The 21,325-nt window shown below is 36.7% G+C and overlaps 1 protein-coding gene across 2 annotated transcripts in view; it reads right to left on the bottom strand.

Annotated features, from left to right (window-relative positions):
• PDE6C (phosphodiesterase 6C) overlaps positions 1 to 21,325 on the bottom strand; it is a 70,769-nt gene that overhangs the window by 4,652 nt on the left and 44,792 nt on the right. For both annotated transcript variants that reach the window (NM_001375586.2, XM_084992542.1), the window contains 4 exon segments: positions 834 to 897; positions 979 to 1,086; positions 3,111 to 3,211; positions 15,699 to 15,786. In NM_001375586.2, coding sequence (NP_001362515.1) covers positions 834 to 897; positions 979 to 1,086; positions 3,111 to 3,211; positions 15,699 to 15,786 — 361 coding nt within the window.

Below are 21,325 nucleotides of genomic sequence, written 5' to 3'. Positions count from 1 at the left end.
GAGGAGAAAGAGCAGGCATGACAGCGTGGAATGAGCACGAGTGTTTGGTTTGGGGCTTGAAGGTTCCAATCAGTCTATCTTCTATAAACACAATCCACATCTATTAGTTGAGCCCAGTGAATTCCTGCCCATCTTCTGCCTAGGGTTTTCCCTGTGAATTAACTGAGGGGAAAAGAGAAGCTTCTTTCATCGATGAGTAAGAAGCCAAGTGGTAAACTAATGCCTTCCACTCTAACTCTCAAAGACTGGGAAGGAAATTCCTTGGAAGATACCCTTAAACATGAGCCCACAGATGGTGCCATCTAAACACACTGAAGAGACTGTAGGAGCAAAACCACCCTAGATAGATGAAGGCACTAATGAGTCATCCTTGTCTTGTGCTCATTTATCTCCTTTGTTAAAAGCCTCCCTGGATCATTTTACATAAACTCTTTACAGCCTGTCCAATGATGAAGGAATTCTTTTTCAGAAAGTATTTTCTTTCCAAGGTTCCCTCTATTTGCCTTGTTCTGAGGCCTGGCCAAGTGGTCTATTGTCTTCCTGATATTTGTGAGCTCTTAAAAGGTATTTGCTTTTCTTCACTAACAGGAATCTAACAGGAACATTGTACTTTTGTCTTAACTTCTTAAGTTCCTTTTGTCTTCTTTGTAAACTGTAATCTGATTGTTTGAGAGGACAGGTCCAGGGTAATGAACAATAATTGCTTATGCAATATATAGTCATATAATCGAGAGCTATAATAAAGTCCTGAGGTTGCCAGATACCTTCATGTTCACTTTCGCATGGGCCCTGGACCATGCCTGAGGGCATGATAGAAAAGGGAAAATACTTGCCTGACTTTGTACCTCCCAGGGTTTGGTTATAGCTGACAAGTCACATGCAGTCATCATCATTGCCCTTTGAAAGACAACAAAAATTCTTAAAATAGAAGGAAATAACAAATTATTTTTGCCAAAAGAGAAAATTCTAACAACTCACATGATAATCTCTTTTTTGGTTGGATCAATGGTTACATATTTGATGGCCTCTTCTTCAGTTTCCATCTTTTCACAGGCATCAACAATTTTTTGAAACATTGTTCTCTTCCTAAAAAAAGATACGGCTGTGCAACAATTTTAGCATATAAGACCAGAAATAGTGTCTTTAATACATTTTTTCAAATTTAATGTTCCCACTTTGCATCAGTGTCCACACAGTGGGTCTAAGGGGTCGGGGAGGAGAACAGGGAATGGCTGCATAACCTTGGCATAGAAGGGGTTTAAGACAGAAAAAGCACAAGCCATAAAGGGAAAAAATAAGTTTAAAAGTTACATGTTTTAAAGATCATAACATTAAGGCCACAGGCTGTGATGAGACTAATGCATAAAACTAACAAAAAATTAGAAACCAAAATATATGAAGAGATAGGAAAATACAAGTGTGAACAGTAAGATACCATCGCACACTCAACAAATAAGTAAATAGGTAGATTTAAATATGGCCGTATCTGGAGTTCCCGTCGTGGCTCAATGGTTAACAAATCCAACTAGGAACCATGAAGTTGCGGGTTCGGTCCCTGGCCTCGCTCAGTGGGTTAAGGATCTGGCATTGCTGTGAGCTATGGTGTAGGTTTCAGACTTGGCTTGGATCCCGAGTTGCTGTGGCTGTGGCACAGACCAGTGGCTATAGCTCCGATTCGACCCCTAGCCTGGGAACCTTCATATGCCACGGGAGCGGCCCTAGAAAAGGCAAAACAAACAAACAAACAAAAAAAATACACACACACACACACACACACACACACACACACACACATATATATGTATGACCATATCAAGAGGAGTCCAGATATGGGATAACAGAACTCTGAATTGGCATACCTACTCAGGAGTACAGTTTTGCCATGTGATATAAAAACCATCATATATACACAAGGATATACAAAGCAGTATTCTAGGCAGAGATGAAAAACTGGAAATAATCTAAGTGTCCCATGAATAGAAGAATGGCTAAATTAATTATGGCATAGTCACATAATTGAATATACTTTTAAAAAGAACAAAGTGGATTTCCATTTATCACCAAGCTAAATCTTTAAAACATAATGTTGTTTGAAAACAAGTTGCAGAATTGTATTACAGTATGATACCACTTCTGGAAACTTTAAAAACACATTTAACAATGCCATATAAAAACATAAATGAAAAGGGCTAATACCCAATAATATCAGGATAGTGTATCTGTGAAGGAGAGGGAAGGGGTTTTCATGATGGAGTGGGGGTGGGATGCCTCAATTGCATCAATTTTTTTCCTCCTTTAAAAAAAACTAAGACATTATTTCTAAACATCTGTCTTCATGTTTGAACTATTTAACAAAATTTTAATTATCAGGCACAATTTTATAATGCCCATCCAAGTTATTAAAATAGGCTCAGATCCTATAGCTAGTTCATTTTGTTATAATGCATTTAAAGCACCTTCATAGTTCACTGACAAGAAAATGTGCAGAGGCTTAGAGCATCTGGTCTCCTTGGTAATCATTATTATTATAAATAGGCTAGTGCTCTGCTGTGTATAACAGAATTTTGTGAGGTTTTGTGTGTGTGTGTGCTTACTGGATTATTGCTTTATTATAAAAGGATATAATTCAGGAACTGCCCGATGGAAGCCATGCATAGGGCAATGCAGGGACCAGGCCCCACTCTCCCAGATGTGTTCATCTACCCTGAAACTCCTTGTGAGTTTGTAAATGTGCCTCAGATTTTTCAGCTCTCAGGATCAAATATCTGAGCATGCCACTGTAAATACCCAACTCCAGCCTAAGATAAATTCACTGGGACCAAGAAGCCCCATAAGGTTTTGTAGTATCATTCTGGCAACGCACCAACCTTTCTGCATATTCTTCAATTCAGATTTCTTCGGATAACAAACTAAAAATAGGGGCTTAGCTTTATAAGCTAGGTTTTCAGACATCTAGTAAACTCACTACCAGGCATCTTGAGAGTATTCTATGGATATTTCAAAAGGAGAATGAAGAAATGTTTGTATAAATAAATGCCTTTTAACCTTAAGGCAATGGACTATTTATAGAAGGTAGAACCACACAGAGTATAAGAGAGTTCTGTACTTACTTGAAATACAAAGCCAGGTCAGTTGCTATTATTGCAACCTCAAATAAATGAATAACTGTTTCAAACTGCCGTTTATTTAGGTTCTGGAAGATGTTTAGACTCTAGAAGATGAAAATTCACAATAAAGTGCAATTAGTTAATAAGGCTTTGACTCCAACCAACCAACCAAACTGCTTAATTAAATAACTTATCCTATTATAGAAAGAAGAAAAACTAGGGCTTTTACTTTTTTTTTTTTTTGCTTTCAATTTTCTTTGTTGAATTAAGTGCCCCTCTACTTTGAGTAAGGTAACTATAAAAACATTAGCAAATATTCTTATAATCAGTGTATAAGTTTTTGGAGTAAATAAGTGTTTTCTTCGAGGACCATTTAAACAAAAATAGTATATTTAAATTTTTTCTGTAGTGACTGAGGAGATATAATAAAGAATATCTGATGTTTGTCAAATTGTTAGACACAGTGAAGTTATTTACAAGATAACCTCAGAGTGAGTATTGAAAATCTTAGAATTTCAGCAGCTGCAAATTGCAGTAATACATATACCTAGGAAAAAAATAATCAAATTCTTCCAAATTGCTCTTATTTCTTACAATTATATTTTACAAAGACTTAATTATACCTTTCTTCAAAGAGTTTCTCACTCATAGTCTCTTCATACATGGGTCAGCCTTACTTTTTAGTGTTCTAGAAAATGAGAGTGTAATTCTGAGAGTGGTTTTTAAAAGTATGATATTCCAAATAGACCATTTTAGGAATACAGGCAAAAGGACAGATATATAGTGGTTTTGCTAAGTGAAATTAACAATTATAAAATACAGAAAAGCACCGTAGAAATGAAATAGTCTATTAACCTGTGTAGACATAGAGGCAGCGTAATGTAGAAAAGAATACTGAGCTGAGCAGCAAATGATAACAATAGACACCTAATGCTTGCTACTTCTCAGGCACTGTTCTACATGCTCTATGAATTCTCCTAACCTCACAACAAACTACACCACAGAGAGGTTAAGAAACTTGTTCAAGGCTAAACAGCTAGTACACAGCGGAGCTAATATTTAAGCCTGAACAGCAGGGGACTGACTACACTTAAACCCAGCAAGGAGTCCAGGTTCAGTTCTCGGCTTCCCCACTTGGTAGCTATTAATCCTGGATACCTCACTTAACATCTGTGCATATTTGTTTTCTCAAATGGGGATAATAACAGTTGCTCTGCTAACTGCCTAGCACTTTGTGATCAATAAATATTTGTGGCATGTTGGTACAAATGAAGCCGTAACTGGGAATGCATTTCAAAACTAAATTGCTACAAAATTTAATTATTGCTGTATTTTTTTACTGTTATGTAAAGTTTTGAGGTTATGCCCAGGTTAAACCAGAATTCCAGGAGACTGAAATATTAGAAAGCAAGAAATTGACTGGAACTATGTATTACTGTATATGTAACACAAACCTTCACTTAGGTCATCTTTTTATAACAGCTGCTAGTATAAGAAAAATGGTAATTTTACATAGCAGATATAAATAATAGAAAGGGAAGCTGTGATATTTTTTGTTAAAATAATGGGTTCATAGTAGCAACTATAGTCTTTTAAATTGATAGAAGAAATGGCTTTTGAAAAACTACAATAAACAAAATGAAAGCTTGTCCAGATCAAAATCAATGTAATACTTGAGATGGTGCACAGCAACCCTTGGCCATAATCTCTGCACCAATTTTTTTTTTTCTAACCTGGTCTGGATTGGTCACAAAGAAGGAAGAGTAAGAGAGCCATTTGTCATTTCATTCCCACTTAACCTGTGCCTGATTTTTCTACAGTGGTAGCCTTCCTTTGCGCTGGTCATGACCTAGTGGCATATTTTACATCAGTGAGTCACTGCCTTTATCTGTGCACTGATATACATTATTATGTTTCCAAAGTAATTGTATTATGTGTATTATGTAATGTGTATTATGTAATTCTAACACATACTTTGTAGATGTAATTCTAACACTTTTGGTCATTCTTGACTCCTCTACTAAGGAAGAAAAGTTGTGGGGTCATGTGTGGAAATGCCTTAAACTTTTAGACAGATTAATAGCACATGAAGTCATTTTAATCCCTATTGTATACTGAAAAATTTGCTAAAGGGATGGATCTCAGGTGTTCTCACAACACACAGACAAGGTAAATATGTGAGAAGATAGATATGTTAATTGTAGAAATCATTTCATTATATATATGTGAATCAAAATATATGTAATTTTTGAAAAATTAACAAGAGGAAAAAGTCAAATAAAAACATTATAGAATAGGGAGGAGAGGCCCACAAAAAAGGCTGCTACATTTAAATAATCCCTTAGTGGAGACTATACAATCTACAACCATCTTCCAAATCAGTATTTGTTTTTTGTGCATCAATTACTTTAATACATGTGCCTTTTATTTGCAAACCTGTTGCTGTTTGCTAACTATATATGTGAGAGAAAAGGTATATAGAGAGATAAAAATAAATATGATGAATACTGTTGTACTCCATGTAATTCATAGCTTTTTCTAATCCAAAATAATAAAACAGCCCTATTAAAGCAGACTGTCAAAAGGTCTTTTGCTTTACAAAGTAAATCAATACTGGGTTTTAAAACATGATTAATGTCATACTCTTAGAATTGACATAATTAGGAAAAAGAGGTGTACATTGAACTTTTCAGTACTATTTCCTTTGTTGATAGCACAACTTTCCTGAATTTGACTCTTACCTTTTTTTCCTCACTCATTTTCACTTTCATCTAAAAATACTATACAAGTCTAATTGAAAAACCTTTTCTTAATTCCATGCTTTTTATTTTTCTCTTTTCCTTCTTCTCTCACAGCTAAGGTTCTTAAAAGAAGAGCTTCTAAGTGGTTTCTTTTTCAGCTATGGATATAGACTCCTATAAAAGATCCTGTTTCTGTTTTGTATGAGCTTCTAGAAAGCTCTTGACCAAAAATGTAGTACACGTCTAATAAATGTTTGTACCTCTTACTATACACATTTTGGGCCTTCACCAATGCTTCATCTTTTTATTTTCCCATCAACCCTCATTTTCTTTTTAATGTTATATATATTTTCAGAAGCACCATTAAAAATTTTTTGGAACAAGTTAAGAGTTAAACACATATGTGCATGCAATTTTTTAAGTAAGCAAAATCAGAGCCAGTGATCTTTTAATTAGAACATGAGCTCTCAGGATGTGGATAGCACAAAGTGGAAGTAAGGATGTCCCTCGAAAACCAAGTTTGACAACACAGAGCAGCAGCAGAGGAGGAACTGATGGGAAAGCTATGCTAACGTACATTTGCACCGGCTCCTGTTACTTGATTGTCTGTGCCAAAGAGAATACCCTGGGTAGCAAGAAGAGAAGGAAGGAAGGAAGCCAGCAATGACCAGATCCTAACACAGGCCCTGTAGCTTCACGAGCTTTGCTTACTATGAGGCTTCCCAACTTCTGGAAAGCCCAAATCCAAGGTGTGTTTCCGCAGATGAAAGAAACAGAATTGGTGATAAAAGTGTTTGAGACAGTAAATAGGAAGTGGAGACTGTCCTCGGTGCCTTCCTGCCCTTCCTTCACAGGATTATTCTATTAAAGAATGAGTTCCATTAAAGAAAGTAGTTTTCAAAAGAAAACAAGTACAAAAGCTCTGCATAAAAACTACAGAAATATAAGATGCAGACTCAATGTACTTTCCTCCAAAATATGAAGTTTGTGTATGTAGGTAAATTTGACAAACTGATTTTTAAAGTTCATAGGAAAATACAAAGTGTTAATAAGAGCGAAGGTATTCTTGAAAGGGAACAAATTTGAAGAATGTGTACTGAAAGAAATTAAAATTATAAAGCCATAGTAGTTAAGATGACATGGTATTGACAAAAGAGAAACTGATCAATGGAACAGAGCAGAGAGTGCAGAAACCATCATATCTCTTAGTTACCCAATTTATGACAGAGGTCTCACTGAAATGTCGGAAAAGGATGGCCTTTTTAATAAATGGTACTGGGCCAACTGGATTTCCACATAAATAGAAAAATGTATACTGATTTCTACATCAAACATGATATAAAGATGAGTTGCAAAGAGGTTGTGGGTCTAAATAAGAAAGGTAGAACAATAATACTTTTCGAGAAAAATATCTTCTTTACCTTGAATAGGCAAAGATTTTTAAGATGAGAAAAAGACTGAAATTTTTTAATCTTTAAAAAACAGGTCAAATGGACTGCATTAAAATTAAGAACTCTGCCCAAATCCACTGTTAAGTAAAAAGACAGCTCACAGAAAGGGAAAAAAAATATTTGTAATACATATTTCTGATAAAAGATACATAAACCAGAATAAAGAATCCCTACAAATAAAGCTGAGAAAAAAGTCAAGCAACCCTGAAACAGAGAAATGTCAAAAGGCCAGTAAACATAAACTGCACCTGGTATGTGTTAATCAGTGCTATTTAACTGACGCAAATTAAATTCAATGCAATATCACCACATCCCCAGCTGAATGACTAAAATAAGAAAGGTGGACGTTATCAAGTGTTGGAGATGATGGAGAACCACTGGAATGTTGGTAAGAAGCATGTATTAGTACAACTGTTTTGGAGAACTGTTTGTCAGCATCCACTAAATTTGAACATATGCTCACCCTATGGCCAAGCAACTCTTCCCAGGTTCATACCGTCATAAATGCACACAGGTTCATGAAAGGACATGTACAGGCGAGTCATAGCACATACTACAAAACAGCTCTACAGCCCTAAATCAGAAATCATGTTAAGTCTTTCAAATAGTTGACCGAATCCATAATCGTAGTGTTTTTCCCACACAAACACATACCCTGCAAAGAAAATAAGAAAGGGATACAAAAAGCAAATGAAAAATATATCAAAAGGAAATAGCCAGTGGAACAGGTAAAAAATTCATACCAATATCTATATTTTCAAAAACACAAGAACTCAGGAGATTTTAAGGTAACAATAGTAGCATTTTAAGTAAACTAGAAGAACTGGTAGTAGAATTTAAAAAATGGAATTGGATATAAAAGATTTTGAATTTATATTGCTTTTATTTATTTTATTTATTTATTTTTGTCTTTTCTAGGGCTGCACCCGCGGCATATGGAAGTTCCCAGGCTAGAGGTCTAATCGGAGCTGTAGCCGCCGGCCTACGCCAGAGCCACAGCAACGCAGGATCCGAGCCGTGCCTGCAACCTACACCACAGGTCACGGCAACGCCAGATCCTTAACCCACTGAGCAAGGCCAGGGATCGAACCCATAACCTCATGGTTCTTAGTCGGATTCGTTAACCACTGATCCACAAAGGGAACTCCCTATATTGCTTTTATATTCAATTCCATTGTTTTTATTAAATCTGTATTAAAGCTACTCAAATAGAATAAACAACTGAAATGCAGCAAAGACATAGTCCACAGTCTTGAGAAAATTACAACAAAATGAAAAAATAAATCTATAAAAATATATAAAGAAACAATGAAATAAATGGCAAAAAGACTCAGTACATACATAATTGGTATTCCCAGTGTATTAGAAAAATATTCAAAGATAAAATGGGGGAAAAAAACTTTCTTGAAATTAAAAAAAATAATCTTCTGGATCATAAGCGTAACCCATTAACAAGGGTAAAAAAAATGATGCAGAATGGTCAACACCCAGACATTCAAAGTTAATAAAATATCAAGAACTAAGAATCATTATCAGCATCCTTGTGGAAAAATCAAGTCATCTGCAAGGAAAAAAATCTCATTGGCTATTTATACCTCTCCAGGCAACATTTTAATGCCAAAAGACATTGGAGAGATGTCCTCCAATTTCTAAGAAAAAGAAAAGTGTGACCCAAGATGTTTATGTCCTGCCAAACTGACTTCCAAAAATAAATATAACTGGAGTTCACATTGTGGCACAGTGGAAACAAACCCAACTAGTATCCATGAGGACGCAGGTTTGAGCCCTGCTCTCGCTCAGTGGGTTAGGGATCCAGTGTTGCCATGAGCTGTGGTGTAGGTTGCAGATGCAGCTTGGATCTGGTGTTGCTATGGCTGTGGTATAGGCTGGCAGCTATAGCTCTGATTCAACCCCTAGCCTGAGAAATTTCATATTCCACACCTATGATCCTAAAATAAATAAACAAAAATAAATGTAATAAACAACAGATCTTCTTAGGTATGTATTTAGCTTAGACTCTCCGGGAAAAACTACCAAACGATACAAATCTAGCTAATCAAGATGAGTCAAAATAAAATACACAGGAATTAACAAACGATGGCTAAAAAAGACTGAGATTAAATATCAGGTCCCTTATTTAAAAGTAGAATTAAGAACAAACAATTGTGCCGCTTTGGTCTAGGCCACAGAAGAGAAATGACAAAGGGAACACCATCATTTGGAAAGCATCACAATAAGACACACACTGGGCTCTAACCTCCCACCCTCAGAAGTCAACCTGTAGCCAACGTGGCTGCTCCACCAGGCAGAAAAGGAAGTATAACTGGAGAGCTGAGGCTGAAGCCAAACTGCCAGTGGGGCCAGTCAAATGAGGCACCTACATTTGCTGAAGATTCAGGCATAGATTCTGAACAGAACAGCACCTTGTTTTGGAGCCGCTGTTGTAGTATCAATTCACCCTAGGGATTTCAAGCAGTAGTCACACAATAAATGTTCTGTTTTGGGTTTTTTTTTTAAGATGATTGTGGGAATTATAGAACATAATATGGATTTTATAAATACTGATAACAGTAAAAAAATTAATGATAACAAATATCTTACAAAACAGAGATGGAGATGTAGGAAGCAGTTTATTCTAATTGCTTCACGTTTCATAGGAAGTTCATAGATGGTATAAAGTTAACACATACAGTCTAAAATCAAACATCTAAATGCTGTTGCAGTTTTTCACAATTTCTCATAGCCACTTTTTACTGATTTTAGAGTTCTCTTTAAGAACTAATCTTTCCTAACTGGACAGCTGCATATAAATCAATGAAACTGGAATACACCCTCACACCAAGCACAAATAAACTCAAAATGGCTTAAAGACTTAAAGATAAGACACCATCAAACTCCTAGAAGAGAACATAGGCAAAACATTCTCTGACATCAACATACAAATGTTGTCTCAGGTCAGTCTCCCAGGGCAACAGAAATAAAAGCAAAAATAAATTAATGGGACTTCATCAAACTTAGAAGCTTTTGCATAGCAAAGGAAACCATAAAAAAAAAGACAACTTACAGAATGGGAGAAGATAATTTCAAACAATCCAACTGACAAGGGATTAATCTCCAAAATATACAAACAACTTGGACAACTCAACAGCAAAAAAACCAACAACCCAATGGAAAAATGGGCAAAATACCTGAATGGACATTCTCCAAAGAAGATAAACAGATGGCCAACAAGCCCACGAAAAAATACTCAACATCACTAAATATTAGAGAAATGCAAATCAAAACTGCTGTGAGGTACCACCTCACACCAATCAGAATGGCCATGATTAATAAACCCACAAATAACAAATGCTGGAGAGGGTGTGGAGAAAAGGGAACCCTCCCACACTGTTGGTGGGAATGTAAATTGGTACAACCACTATGGAAAACAGTATGGAGGTACTCCAGAAAACTAAATATAGAACTACCATATGAGCCAACAATCCCACTCTTGGGCATGTATCCAGACAAAACTTTCCTTGAAAAAGACACATACACCCACATATTCATTGCAGCACTATTCACAATAGCCAAGACATGGAAACAACCTAAATGTCCATCGACAGATGAATGGATTAAGAAGATGTGGTACATATACACAATGGAATATACTACTCGGCCATAAAGAACAAAATAATGCCATTTGCAGTAACATGGATGGAACTAGGGATTCTAATACTAAGTGAGGTTTAAGTCAGAAAGAGAAAGACAAATACCAAATGAAATCACTTATATCTGGTATCTAATATACAGTACAAATGAACCTTTCCCTAGAAAAGAAACTCATGGACTTGGAGAATAGACTTGTGGTTGCCAAGGGGGAGGGGAAGGGAGTGGGAAGGACTGGGAATTTGGGGTTAACAGAGGCAGACTATTGCCTTTGGAATGGGTAAGCAATGAGATTCTGCTGTGTAGCACTGGGAACTATATCTAGTCACTTATGATGGAGCATGATAATGTGAGAAAAAAGAATGTATATATGTATGTGTGACTGGGTCACCTTGCTGTACAGTAAGAAACTGACAGAACACTGTAAACCAGCTGTAATGGAAAAAAATAAAAATCATTAAAAAGAAAAAAAAAAGAACTAATTTCTCCTGTGATAAGGACACAATTCTCTGAAATTCTGCAACTCTTTCCATTAAAAAAGTTTTCTCCGTTAAATTTGAAAAAATTCAGTATGTTTCTTTCAGATAAATGGAATGCCGCTCTGCAGTGAAAAGGAATCAACCATTGCTAATTCATTCATTCAACATAAACAAATCACAAAATTATTATTCTGTGTGAAAGAAGCCATCACAAAAAGTGTAATTATCTATGACTACATTTATATAAAGTCTAGAAGATTCAAATTAACGTGACTGAAAACATTTCAGTGGTTGCTTAGGGCTGGGAGGGGAGAGACGCAAAACCCACCAAGAGGCACACAGAATCGTCTGGGCTGATAGAAGGGTTCTGTATCTTGAGTGTGTTGATTCCCAGGTATAGGAATAGAATTCATAGAACTTTTATGAATTACACATTAAAGGGATGCAATTTGTTGTACATATGTTATACTTCAATAAATTTAAAGACTTAACTCTGACCAAAAAAAAAAAAAAAAATAGCTTGGATAGTAAGATCTCATTCTTCTCAAATTGCTTCTATCCATCCAGCCTATACATATTCACAGCAGGCTGTAATGAAGTTCATTAAATGTTAATGAAATGTCTGTTTCTGAGTGGCAGGATTTGAAGTGATTTTTTTAATATGTATCTTTGGAATGTTTATCACTGTTTGAATTTTTAATAGTTGGCATACGTAATTTTTCGAACTGCTACTGCTATATTTTACTTTAAAATATAGATAAGTATACAACATCCTATTTGTTCTCCCAGGGAACTGTGCTGGAAACGTGATGTACAGACAGGTGTGCAGAATACGAGAGGAGGCCTCTGTCTCAGCCCCACTCCATCTGGGCCACACTTGCTCCACTGCGCTCCTTGCCCAAAGACATCGTCTAATTTTGCCTTCCCTCTACCATTAACAGGCCATTTTTGTTCTCCCTATGCCATTAAAATGGCAATGGACATAGACATTCTGGAGCACACCACAATAGGTAGAACAGCTCCCATTTGTTTTGATGAGGGCTCTCAGGTGAGGTGAAGCCAGAGAAGATGCCAGCAAATCTAGTTTTCGGTGTGGTACGTGCAACACCCATAGAGGAGATTGCCAGTGTGTTTCACGTTTGTGGCTCACTGGTGACCCTACACAGGATATTTAATTTCTTATTCATTCCTTCTCTTTTTTTTTTTTTTTTTGAATTTTTAGGGCCACACCCACGGCCTATGGAGGTTTCCAGGCCAGGGGTCGAATCAGAGCTATAGTTGCTGGCCTACGCCAGAGCCATAGCAATGCAGGATCCGAGCCACATCTGCAACCTACACCACAGCTCACGGCAACGCCAGATCCTTAACCCACTGAGCGAGGCCAGGGATACAGCAACCTCATGGTTACCAGTTGGATTGTTTCTGCTGTGCCATGATGGGAATGTCCCTTTCCTTCTTTTTATAAGATGGGGTCAGTATGAAACAGCATAAATGAAGTTATCGTAAATTTAATGAAGGGTTTTGAATAATAAAAGCATTCTGTTATTTATGCTGAGCAATTTATTTTGTCATTTTGACAGTAGATACTCTAATTTTATACTCTGACAAATTTGGCTAAGAAGGCTTTTCCACCTACCCATCAGGGTAAAGGGTAAATTTCTGACTAGTTTAGAACACAGATGGTTCTATCCTCAAAGTAGGGAATCCAACCCTCCTGGGACATAAAGAAATTTTAGTTCACAGCCTCATAAGGTACAAAATGAGTAAGGCCCACAAAATGCCAAAAATTTCTAGACTTATCTGGAAATTAAAAAAAATTTTTAAGTGTTTTTTTTTTTTTTAGACGTTAAATAAATAAAAGAACTGTACTGTCTCTCCAAAATGTGAAAAGAACATCTGATGGTTAAAATTTCATTTATTTTCAGCATTCAATTTGCCTGCTCATAAAAAGCTCTGTGATTGCATTTATTGCCTGGTGACTCTATTTACAACCCTTAAAGGTCTGCAATTAGCAGGTCAAATAGCATTGTAGACAGGTCTTCACCAAGGTGGTATGGATTACTAAGATGTAATATTCCTTTTTTAGAAAGAATAATAAGCCTTTATATAGCCCTCAAAACTAGTACAGACTGCAGAGTAAATAACATTAAAAAAAATTAAGATCAAAAAACAACAACTCTATTACCAACTCTCAAATCTCAGAAAGGAAAAACATATGAGCTACTAGACGCCTTCCAAAGTTAAGCATTTAAACATTTGGCTATAGCTTTTAAAATATGTTTTGCTTTAGTAGGTAAACATAAAATTATTATTTTTGACACCACCTGCCTGTGGTATATGTAATCAGTAGGATATTTTAAAAATTCTTACTCAGGAGTTCCTGTCGTGGCTCAATGGTTAACGAACTTGGCTGGCATCCATGAGGATAGGTTCAATTCCTGGCCTTGCTCAGTGGGTTAAGGATCCGGCGTTGCCGTTGCCGTGAGCTATGGTGTAGGCTGGCAGCTACAGCTCCGATAGGACTCCTAGCCTGGGAACCAACATGTGCCGTTGGTGCAGCCCTAAAAATGAGAGAAAGACAAAAAAAAAAAAAATTCTTACTCGAAAATATAAGATCATCCCAACTAGTAAAACAAAGACTTATAACAAATTGGGTAATAACAATTTACTCATATCTTCCTCCAATTACTTTTAATTTCTTCTCTTTTTAGTTCTCAAAGAACAGACACTATCATCCTTTTTATGGTATTAACTCCTACCTCAAAGATGTGTCCTGTCTATACATGAGAATTATGAAAATTCATATTAAAAATGCAGGCACCTGGGTCCAATCCCTAGAGAGCCTGATAAGTGTGAGATGAAGCCCAAGATGCATTTTAATAGCCTTCCTACCCCCATCCTGTGTAACTGATATTTTTTTTTTTTTTTTTTTTTTTTGGTCTTTCTGTCTTTTCTTGAGCTGCACCCACAGCATATGGAAGTTCCCAGGCTAGGGGTCTAATCGGAGCTGTAGCCACCAGCCTACGCCAGAGCCATGGCAAGGCCAGATCCAAGCCGCATCTGTGACCTACACCACAGCTCATGGCAACGCCAGATCCTTAACCCACTGAGCAAGGTCAGGGATCGAACCTGCAACCTCATGGTTCCTAGTCCAATTCATTAACCACTGAGCCATGACGGGAACTCCAGAATTGATAATTCTGATGCAGTTCGTCAGATACCCCCGTCTGGGTATTGAATCCATAACAGGCTATTAAAACCATTAAACTGTTTCTTTGTTTTCTTTTACCAATTTTCTGCCTGGTTGCTCAGTTTTTTAAGATTTCCCACTTGGCTTTTCATGACCTACAAGCATGTTACCTCTATATTTGGACGTATTTCCATGTGCCCCTCCCCTGAGTCTTTAATAAACAATCATCATGGAAACTGAAAAAAGCTTATTTAACCTATAAAGGCTTATTTAACCTATGAAGCTCATGTGATTCTAGACAAGTTCTCTGCCAAGACAAAACAGTGTTCCCCTCCATCTAATGATTCATTTGAATCTATTTGGGTTAGAACTTTGTCAGGAGACTTTTTTTAAAGTATAGCTAGATTATACTCACAACTTTTCCCACAGGCCTATATACTCCTTAAATAAAATCAGCAAAAGGAAGAAAAATGCCTGCCTTCTTTGAAATGTTCGTAATCCATGATATTGTGTACATCAAAGTGAATTCAACACCAAGCTTAAGCTTTTCCTGTGAAAAGCTTCCTGAACCCACCCCTACTCTCCCCTACGCCCACCCACTCTTGAATGTGACACCTCCTTTCAGAGCTCTCCAGAGCATTACTCAGTGCCTCTCCAATGGTTGTGGTCCAATCTGTCTTACATCCTGATTTCATGCCTACCTCCAACCACCAAAGCTAGATTTTCTCAAAGATACAGACAATGCCTTACAGTACATGCCCCATGAATAACAAAATCAGTGGTTCTGTAATCTCCTTTTCTCTTGACACTTATACACACCTTAGGACACACAGAGCCCTCTCCTACCCACTATAAGCTTGCTTTCTCCACAGGCCCACAGAGATTCTAGCTCTTTTGCCCTCTATCTCCACTATTTCCAACTTAATGTTCAAAAACTTGCAATATAGAAATTTCTATCAATTGCCTTCTATAGGGCATACACTACCAACCACCATAACTCAAGGCCACCTCTTTCTAAGCATTTTCTATGGTTTAGTGCTTTGATCTAGAGCTTGTGAGCTGCTCTAGAGTGAATCAGTTACCTCATCCTGCAAGAGAGTCTTGCTATACTCCAGGTGGTGCCTTTCCAAGATGGAAGATCCATGAAGCCTTGCCAATGGAGATGTAGATCTGGGAGGAAAAGGATATGCCACAATTTTAGCTATTTAAAAATTACACATAAGGTCACACAATACAGAGGTTTTACAATTTGAGAATTTTCTTTCATTTCTTCCCTCTCCCCTAATGCCTGTGAAACAGTCAAAAGTAACATAATGGAAAAGAATTTTTAGATTTAGAACATAAGACTATGCTTTAAAAATCCTTTAAAAATAACCCCCTAATTTGCTGAATGCATAAAATGATTGAATTATTTAAACTATGAAGTTTGGCTCATTCCATGCATCTAAAATCATTAAGTTCCCTGGAGCTTATGGAGGTGTCTATGACATATATAACACATAGCAAACTTGTTTGAAGCCTGTAGATTATTTGCATAGAAGTTTATTAAGAATTTCCAAGCAATAAGATCCTTCTGTGTAGCACTGGGAACTATGTCTAGTCACTTATGATGGAGCATGATAATGTGAGAAAAAAGAATGTATACATGTATGTGTAACTGGGTCACCATGCTGCACAGTAGAAAACAAAAGGTAATGGAGAAATAACAATTAAAAAAAAATTTTTTTAAAGTTCCAGGAAGCTGTAACAAGACAAGGATGCCCACTCTCACCATTTTTATTCAACATAGTATTTGAAGCCCTAGCCTCAGCAATCAGACAAACAATAGAAATAAAAAGTACACAAATTGGAAGAGAAGAGGTACAATTGTCACTCTATGCAGATGACATGATACTATATATAGGAAACACTAAGGACTCCACACAAAAACTACTCGAACTGATCAATGAATTCAGAAAAGTAGCAGGATACAAGGCTGACATTCAGAAATTGGTTGCATTTCTGTATACTAAAAATGAAATATTATAAAAGGAATATAAAAACAAAATACCTTTTAAAATCACACCCAAAAAATTAAATACCTAGGAAAACCTGACCAAGGAAGTAAAAGACTTGTATGCTGAGAACTATAAAACATTAATCAAGGAAATTAAAGAGATTTCAAAGAAATGGAAAGATAAGACATCATCCTGGATTGGAAGAATTAATATTGCTAAAATAGCCATGCTATGCAAAGAAATCTACGGATATAATGCAATCCCTAACAAGTTACCCACAACATTTTTCACAGAGCTAGGAAAAAAATCCAAAATTTATGTGGAACCATAAAAGACTCAGAATTGCCAAAGCGATCCTGAGGAACAAAAACCAAGCAGGAGGCTTAACTCTCCCAGACTTCAATTATTCAGATAAGTTATAGTAATCAAGATAGTGTGGTACTGGTACAAAAACAGACATACAGACCAATGGAACAGAACAGAGAGCCCAGAAATAAACCCAGACACCTGCAGTCAATTAATCTTTGACAAAGGAGGCAAGAGTATAAAATGGGAGAAAGACAGTCTCTTCAGCAAGTGGTGCTGAGAAAACTGGACAGCTGTACGTAAATCAATGAAGCTAGAACACACCCTCATACCATGCACAAAAATAAACTTAAAATGGCTTGAAGACTTAAACATAAGAAAAGACACCAGGAGTTCCCGTCATGGCTCAGTGGTTAATGAATCCGACTAGGAACCATGAGGTTGTGGGTTCAATCCCTGGCCTTGCTCAGTGTGTTAAGGATCCAGTGTTGCTGTGAGCTGTGGTGTAGATTGCAGACGCGGCTTGGATCCTGTGTTGCTGTGGCTGTGGTGAAGGCTGGTGGCTACAGCTCCAATTGGACCCCTAGCCTGGGAACCTCCATATGCCGTGGGAGTGACCCAAGAAATGGCAAAAAGATGAAAAAAAAAGAAAATGACACCATTAAAATCCTAGACGAGAACATAGGCAAAACATTCTCTGACATCATCCATACAAATGTTTTCCTAGGTCAGTCTCCCAGGGCAATAGAAATTAAAATAAATAAATAAACCAGTGGGACCTAATCACACTTAGAAGCTTTTGCCCAGCAAAGGAAATCATAAAAAAAAAAAAAAACTGTGGAATAGGAGAAAATAGTTTCAAATGATACAACTGACAAGGACTTATCTCCAAAATGTAAAAACAACTCACAAAACTCAACAGCAAAAAAACAACCCAATTGAAAAATGGGCAGAAGACCTGACGAGTCATTTCTCCAAAGACATACAGATGACCAACAGGCACGTGAAAAAATGCTCTACATCACTAATTATTAGAGAAATGAAAATAGAAACTACAATGAGGTACCACTTCACACCAGTCAGAATCGCCATCATTAGTAAGTCTACAAATAACAAATGCTGGAGATGGTGTGGAGAAAAGGGAACCCTCCTACACTGTTTGTGGAAATGTACATTGGTACAACCACTATGGAAACCAAATGGAGGTTCCTCAGAAAACTAAATATAGAACTACCATATGATCTAGCAATCCCACTCCAGACAAAACTTTCCTTGAAAAACATACATGCACCTCTATGTTCACTGCAGCACTATTTGCAATAGCCAAGACTTGGAAACAACTTAAATATCCATTGACAGATGAATGGATTAAGAAGATGTGTTACATATACATAATGGAATACTTACTACTCAGCCATAAAAAAGAAAATAATAATGCCATTTGCAGCAACATGCATGGAACTAGAGACTCTCATACTAAGTGAAGTCAGAAAGAGAAAGACAAATACCATATACTATCACTTATTTGTGGAATCTAATATATGGCACAGATGAACCTATCTACAGAAAAGGAAATAAACTCACGGACAAGGAAAACAGACTTGTGGTTGCCAATGGGGATGGGGAGGAGTAGGATGGACTGGGAGTTCAGGGTTAGTAGGTGGAGGATAATGTGAGAAAAAGAACACATATATATGTATAACTGAGTCACTTTGCTGTACAGCAGAAATTGACAGAACATTGTAAATCAACCATAATCTTTAAAAATTAAAAAAAAAGAATATCCAGGAACCAAAATGAAAATGATAACAAAGGGACATTTCTTTCCTCCTCCAAGACAGTGACATAATTTAAGTTTCCCACTTGTTAATGGTGAGGTTACAGCTTTATGTAAGTGGGGTCATTGGTACCCTATCCCTCTGCAATTCTTCCTGTTCAAGGAAGGGAAAGTAACACTGAAAATAAAAAGTTGAAAAGTGAGAAGCTGAGGGAAAAGGTCTACATAGATAATATGTAGACTTTGTTATAGAAATATGGAATAAATCACTTTAAGGAAGGGAGAAATCAGAAATATGGATAGCAGCCTTAGTAGAGTTTCACTGAGTGTCAGAAAGAACAGGGAGGAGAGGAGCCATTAACCAGTCATGATCAGATCTGCTAAACCAAATCCTCTCGTTAGTGAACAATAAACTACATCTGATCTATATTACAACTGATCATAATTCAACTATTAACACTTATCATCACTGGAGTTTTTTTTTTTAAATGGATAAAGCTCAACCAGTCAGAAACGAATGGCATTTTACTTCCATTAGGTTTAAAAACATTAGTCAAGAAAGTTTATTGGGAAGCTAAATATTCAGCCAGTCTCAAAATAGCAGCTCACAGATTATGTATTAACACAAAGAATAAAGTGTACTTTTACATAAAGAGATCTGCTGGATATTATCCATAAATAATTTAACTTAACCTTGTAGCTAATGGAACAAATTGATAATATGACCCTCCCCATGCAATGCATTGAGAAGGATACAATATCATCTGCATAGAATTTCTGCAGAAATGTTTACCCTGAATCTGGTAATAGGAAAACAACTTGACTGGAGTTTCCTGGTGGCTTTGCAGGTTAAGGATCCAGCATTGTCACTGCTGTGGCCCAGGTTTGATCTCTGGCCCCAGAACTTCTATATTCCACAGGTACAGTCAAAAAAAAAAAAAAAGTAAACAAATCCAAATTGAGGGACATTATGCAAAACAACTGGTCTAGACTCAACTCTTCAAAAATGTCAACATCCTAAAAGACATAAAAACATTGAGAAACAATTCCAGATTAAAGGAGATTAAAGATATGTGACAACTAAATGCAATGCGTGATCCTGAATTGGACCCAAAATCAGAGAAAAAGAGATAATTATAAAGACATTATTGGGAAAATTGGAAAAAATTGGAATAAACATTCTATATAAGATAAAATAATTGTATTGTGCCAATGTTAAATTTCTTGAGAGTGAGCATTATATTGTGTTTATATAAGCAAATGTCCTCTGCATTCTTATGAAATATATGCTGAAATATTTGGGGATGAAATGTCATGAGGCCTACAACTATCTTGCAAATGGTTCAGTAAAAAAAAAAAAAAATTACTTCGTACACACATGCACGCACACACACACACACACACACACACTCACACACACACATCTGTTAACCCAGATGAGTAACATCCCAACTTCCTGAAGAAATTTTGAGGTGGTGAAAATGACTGAGACCAGATATAAGAAAATTTTATCCTAAAATTTAAGAAGCAGAAAATGGTACAATCTGTAGATGATACAACAGGGAGACTGACGTTAATCTCTGAAATAGTTTAAACTGCTTCAGAGTTTGTTAGCACTTACAGAATAATCACTAGGAAATTCCAGAGAAGGTTTAGAAAGAGAAAATGATACAGAATAGAAGTTATGAACACTTTTGTGATAGAATTTGTCAAAGCAGAAGGCCAGGGACAGCATGTGTCTGGATATCAACAGGGCAGTTGAGAAGAAGCTTCAAGATATGTTCTGTACAAGTTGGAATATTGAGTGAACATTCGATATTCACTCAAATACTGGACAGCAGAGCCCAACGAGTGTTACTTAATTAACTGGCTTCAGTCCCAGGCCTCAGAACTCTGCCCTTGGTTTTGTCCTGATGCACAATTTTATCAATGATTTGAATGAATATTGATGGAAACCCTGGCTATCTAATTTTCAGATGGTAAAAAAACTAGAAAAATAACTAATTCACTGGTTGACAGAATGTAATTTACATGGTGATTTGAATTGAGTGGAATAAAGAATCAAATTAACACAGCAAAGGAAACCATAAAAAAATAAAAAACAACCTACAGAACAAGAGAAAATATTTGCAAACACTGTGACTGACAAGGCATTAATTTCCAAAATATACAAACAATTCATACAGCTCAAAAAAAAAAAAATCAAAAACTGGACAGAAGTCCTAAATAGACATTTCTCCAAAGAATATATATAGGTGGCCAACAGGCATATGAAGAGATGCTCAACACTGCTAATTATTAGAGAAATGCAAATCAAAACTTCAGTGATGCATCACCAGTCAGAATGGCCATCATTACAAAGTCTACAGGAGTTCCTGTTGTGGCTCAGTGGTTAACAAATCCGACTAGGAACCATGAGGTTGTGGGTTCAATCTCTGGCCTTGCCAGTGGGTTAAGGATCTGGCATTGCCATGAGCTGTGGTGTAGGCTGCAGATGTGGCTCGGATCCCACATTGCTGTGGCCCTGGCATAGGCCGGTGGCTACAGCTCCGATTCAACCCCTAGCCTGGGAACCTCCATATGCCGCAGGAGTGGCCCAAGAAATGGCAAAAAGACAAAAAAAAAAAAA

The sequence above is a fragment of the Sus scrofa genome, chromosome 14 (genome assembly GCF_054392235.1).
Source record: "Sus scrofa isolate SSC_HxYL_T2T_F1_AM1 chromosome 14, Sscrofa_HxYL_maternal_Yorkshire_Landrace_v2.0, whole genome shotgun sequence".
Lineage (NCBI taxonomy): Eukaryota > Metazoa > Chordata > Mammalia > Artiodactyla > Suidae > Sus > Sus scrofa.
Note: the sequence above shows the minus strand (reverse complement) of the source record. Positions and strands in the feature narration are given on the sequence as shown.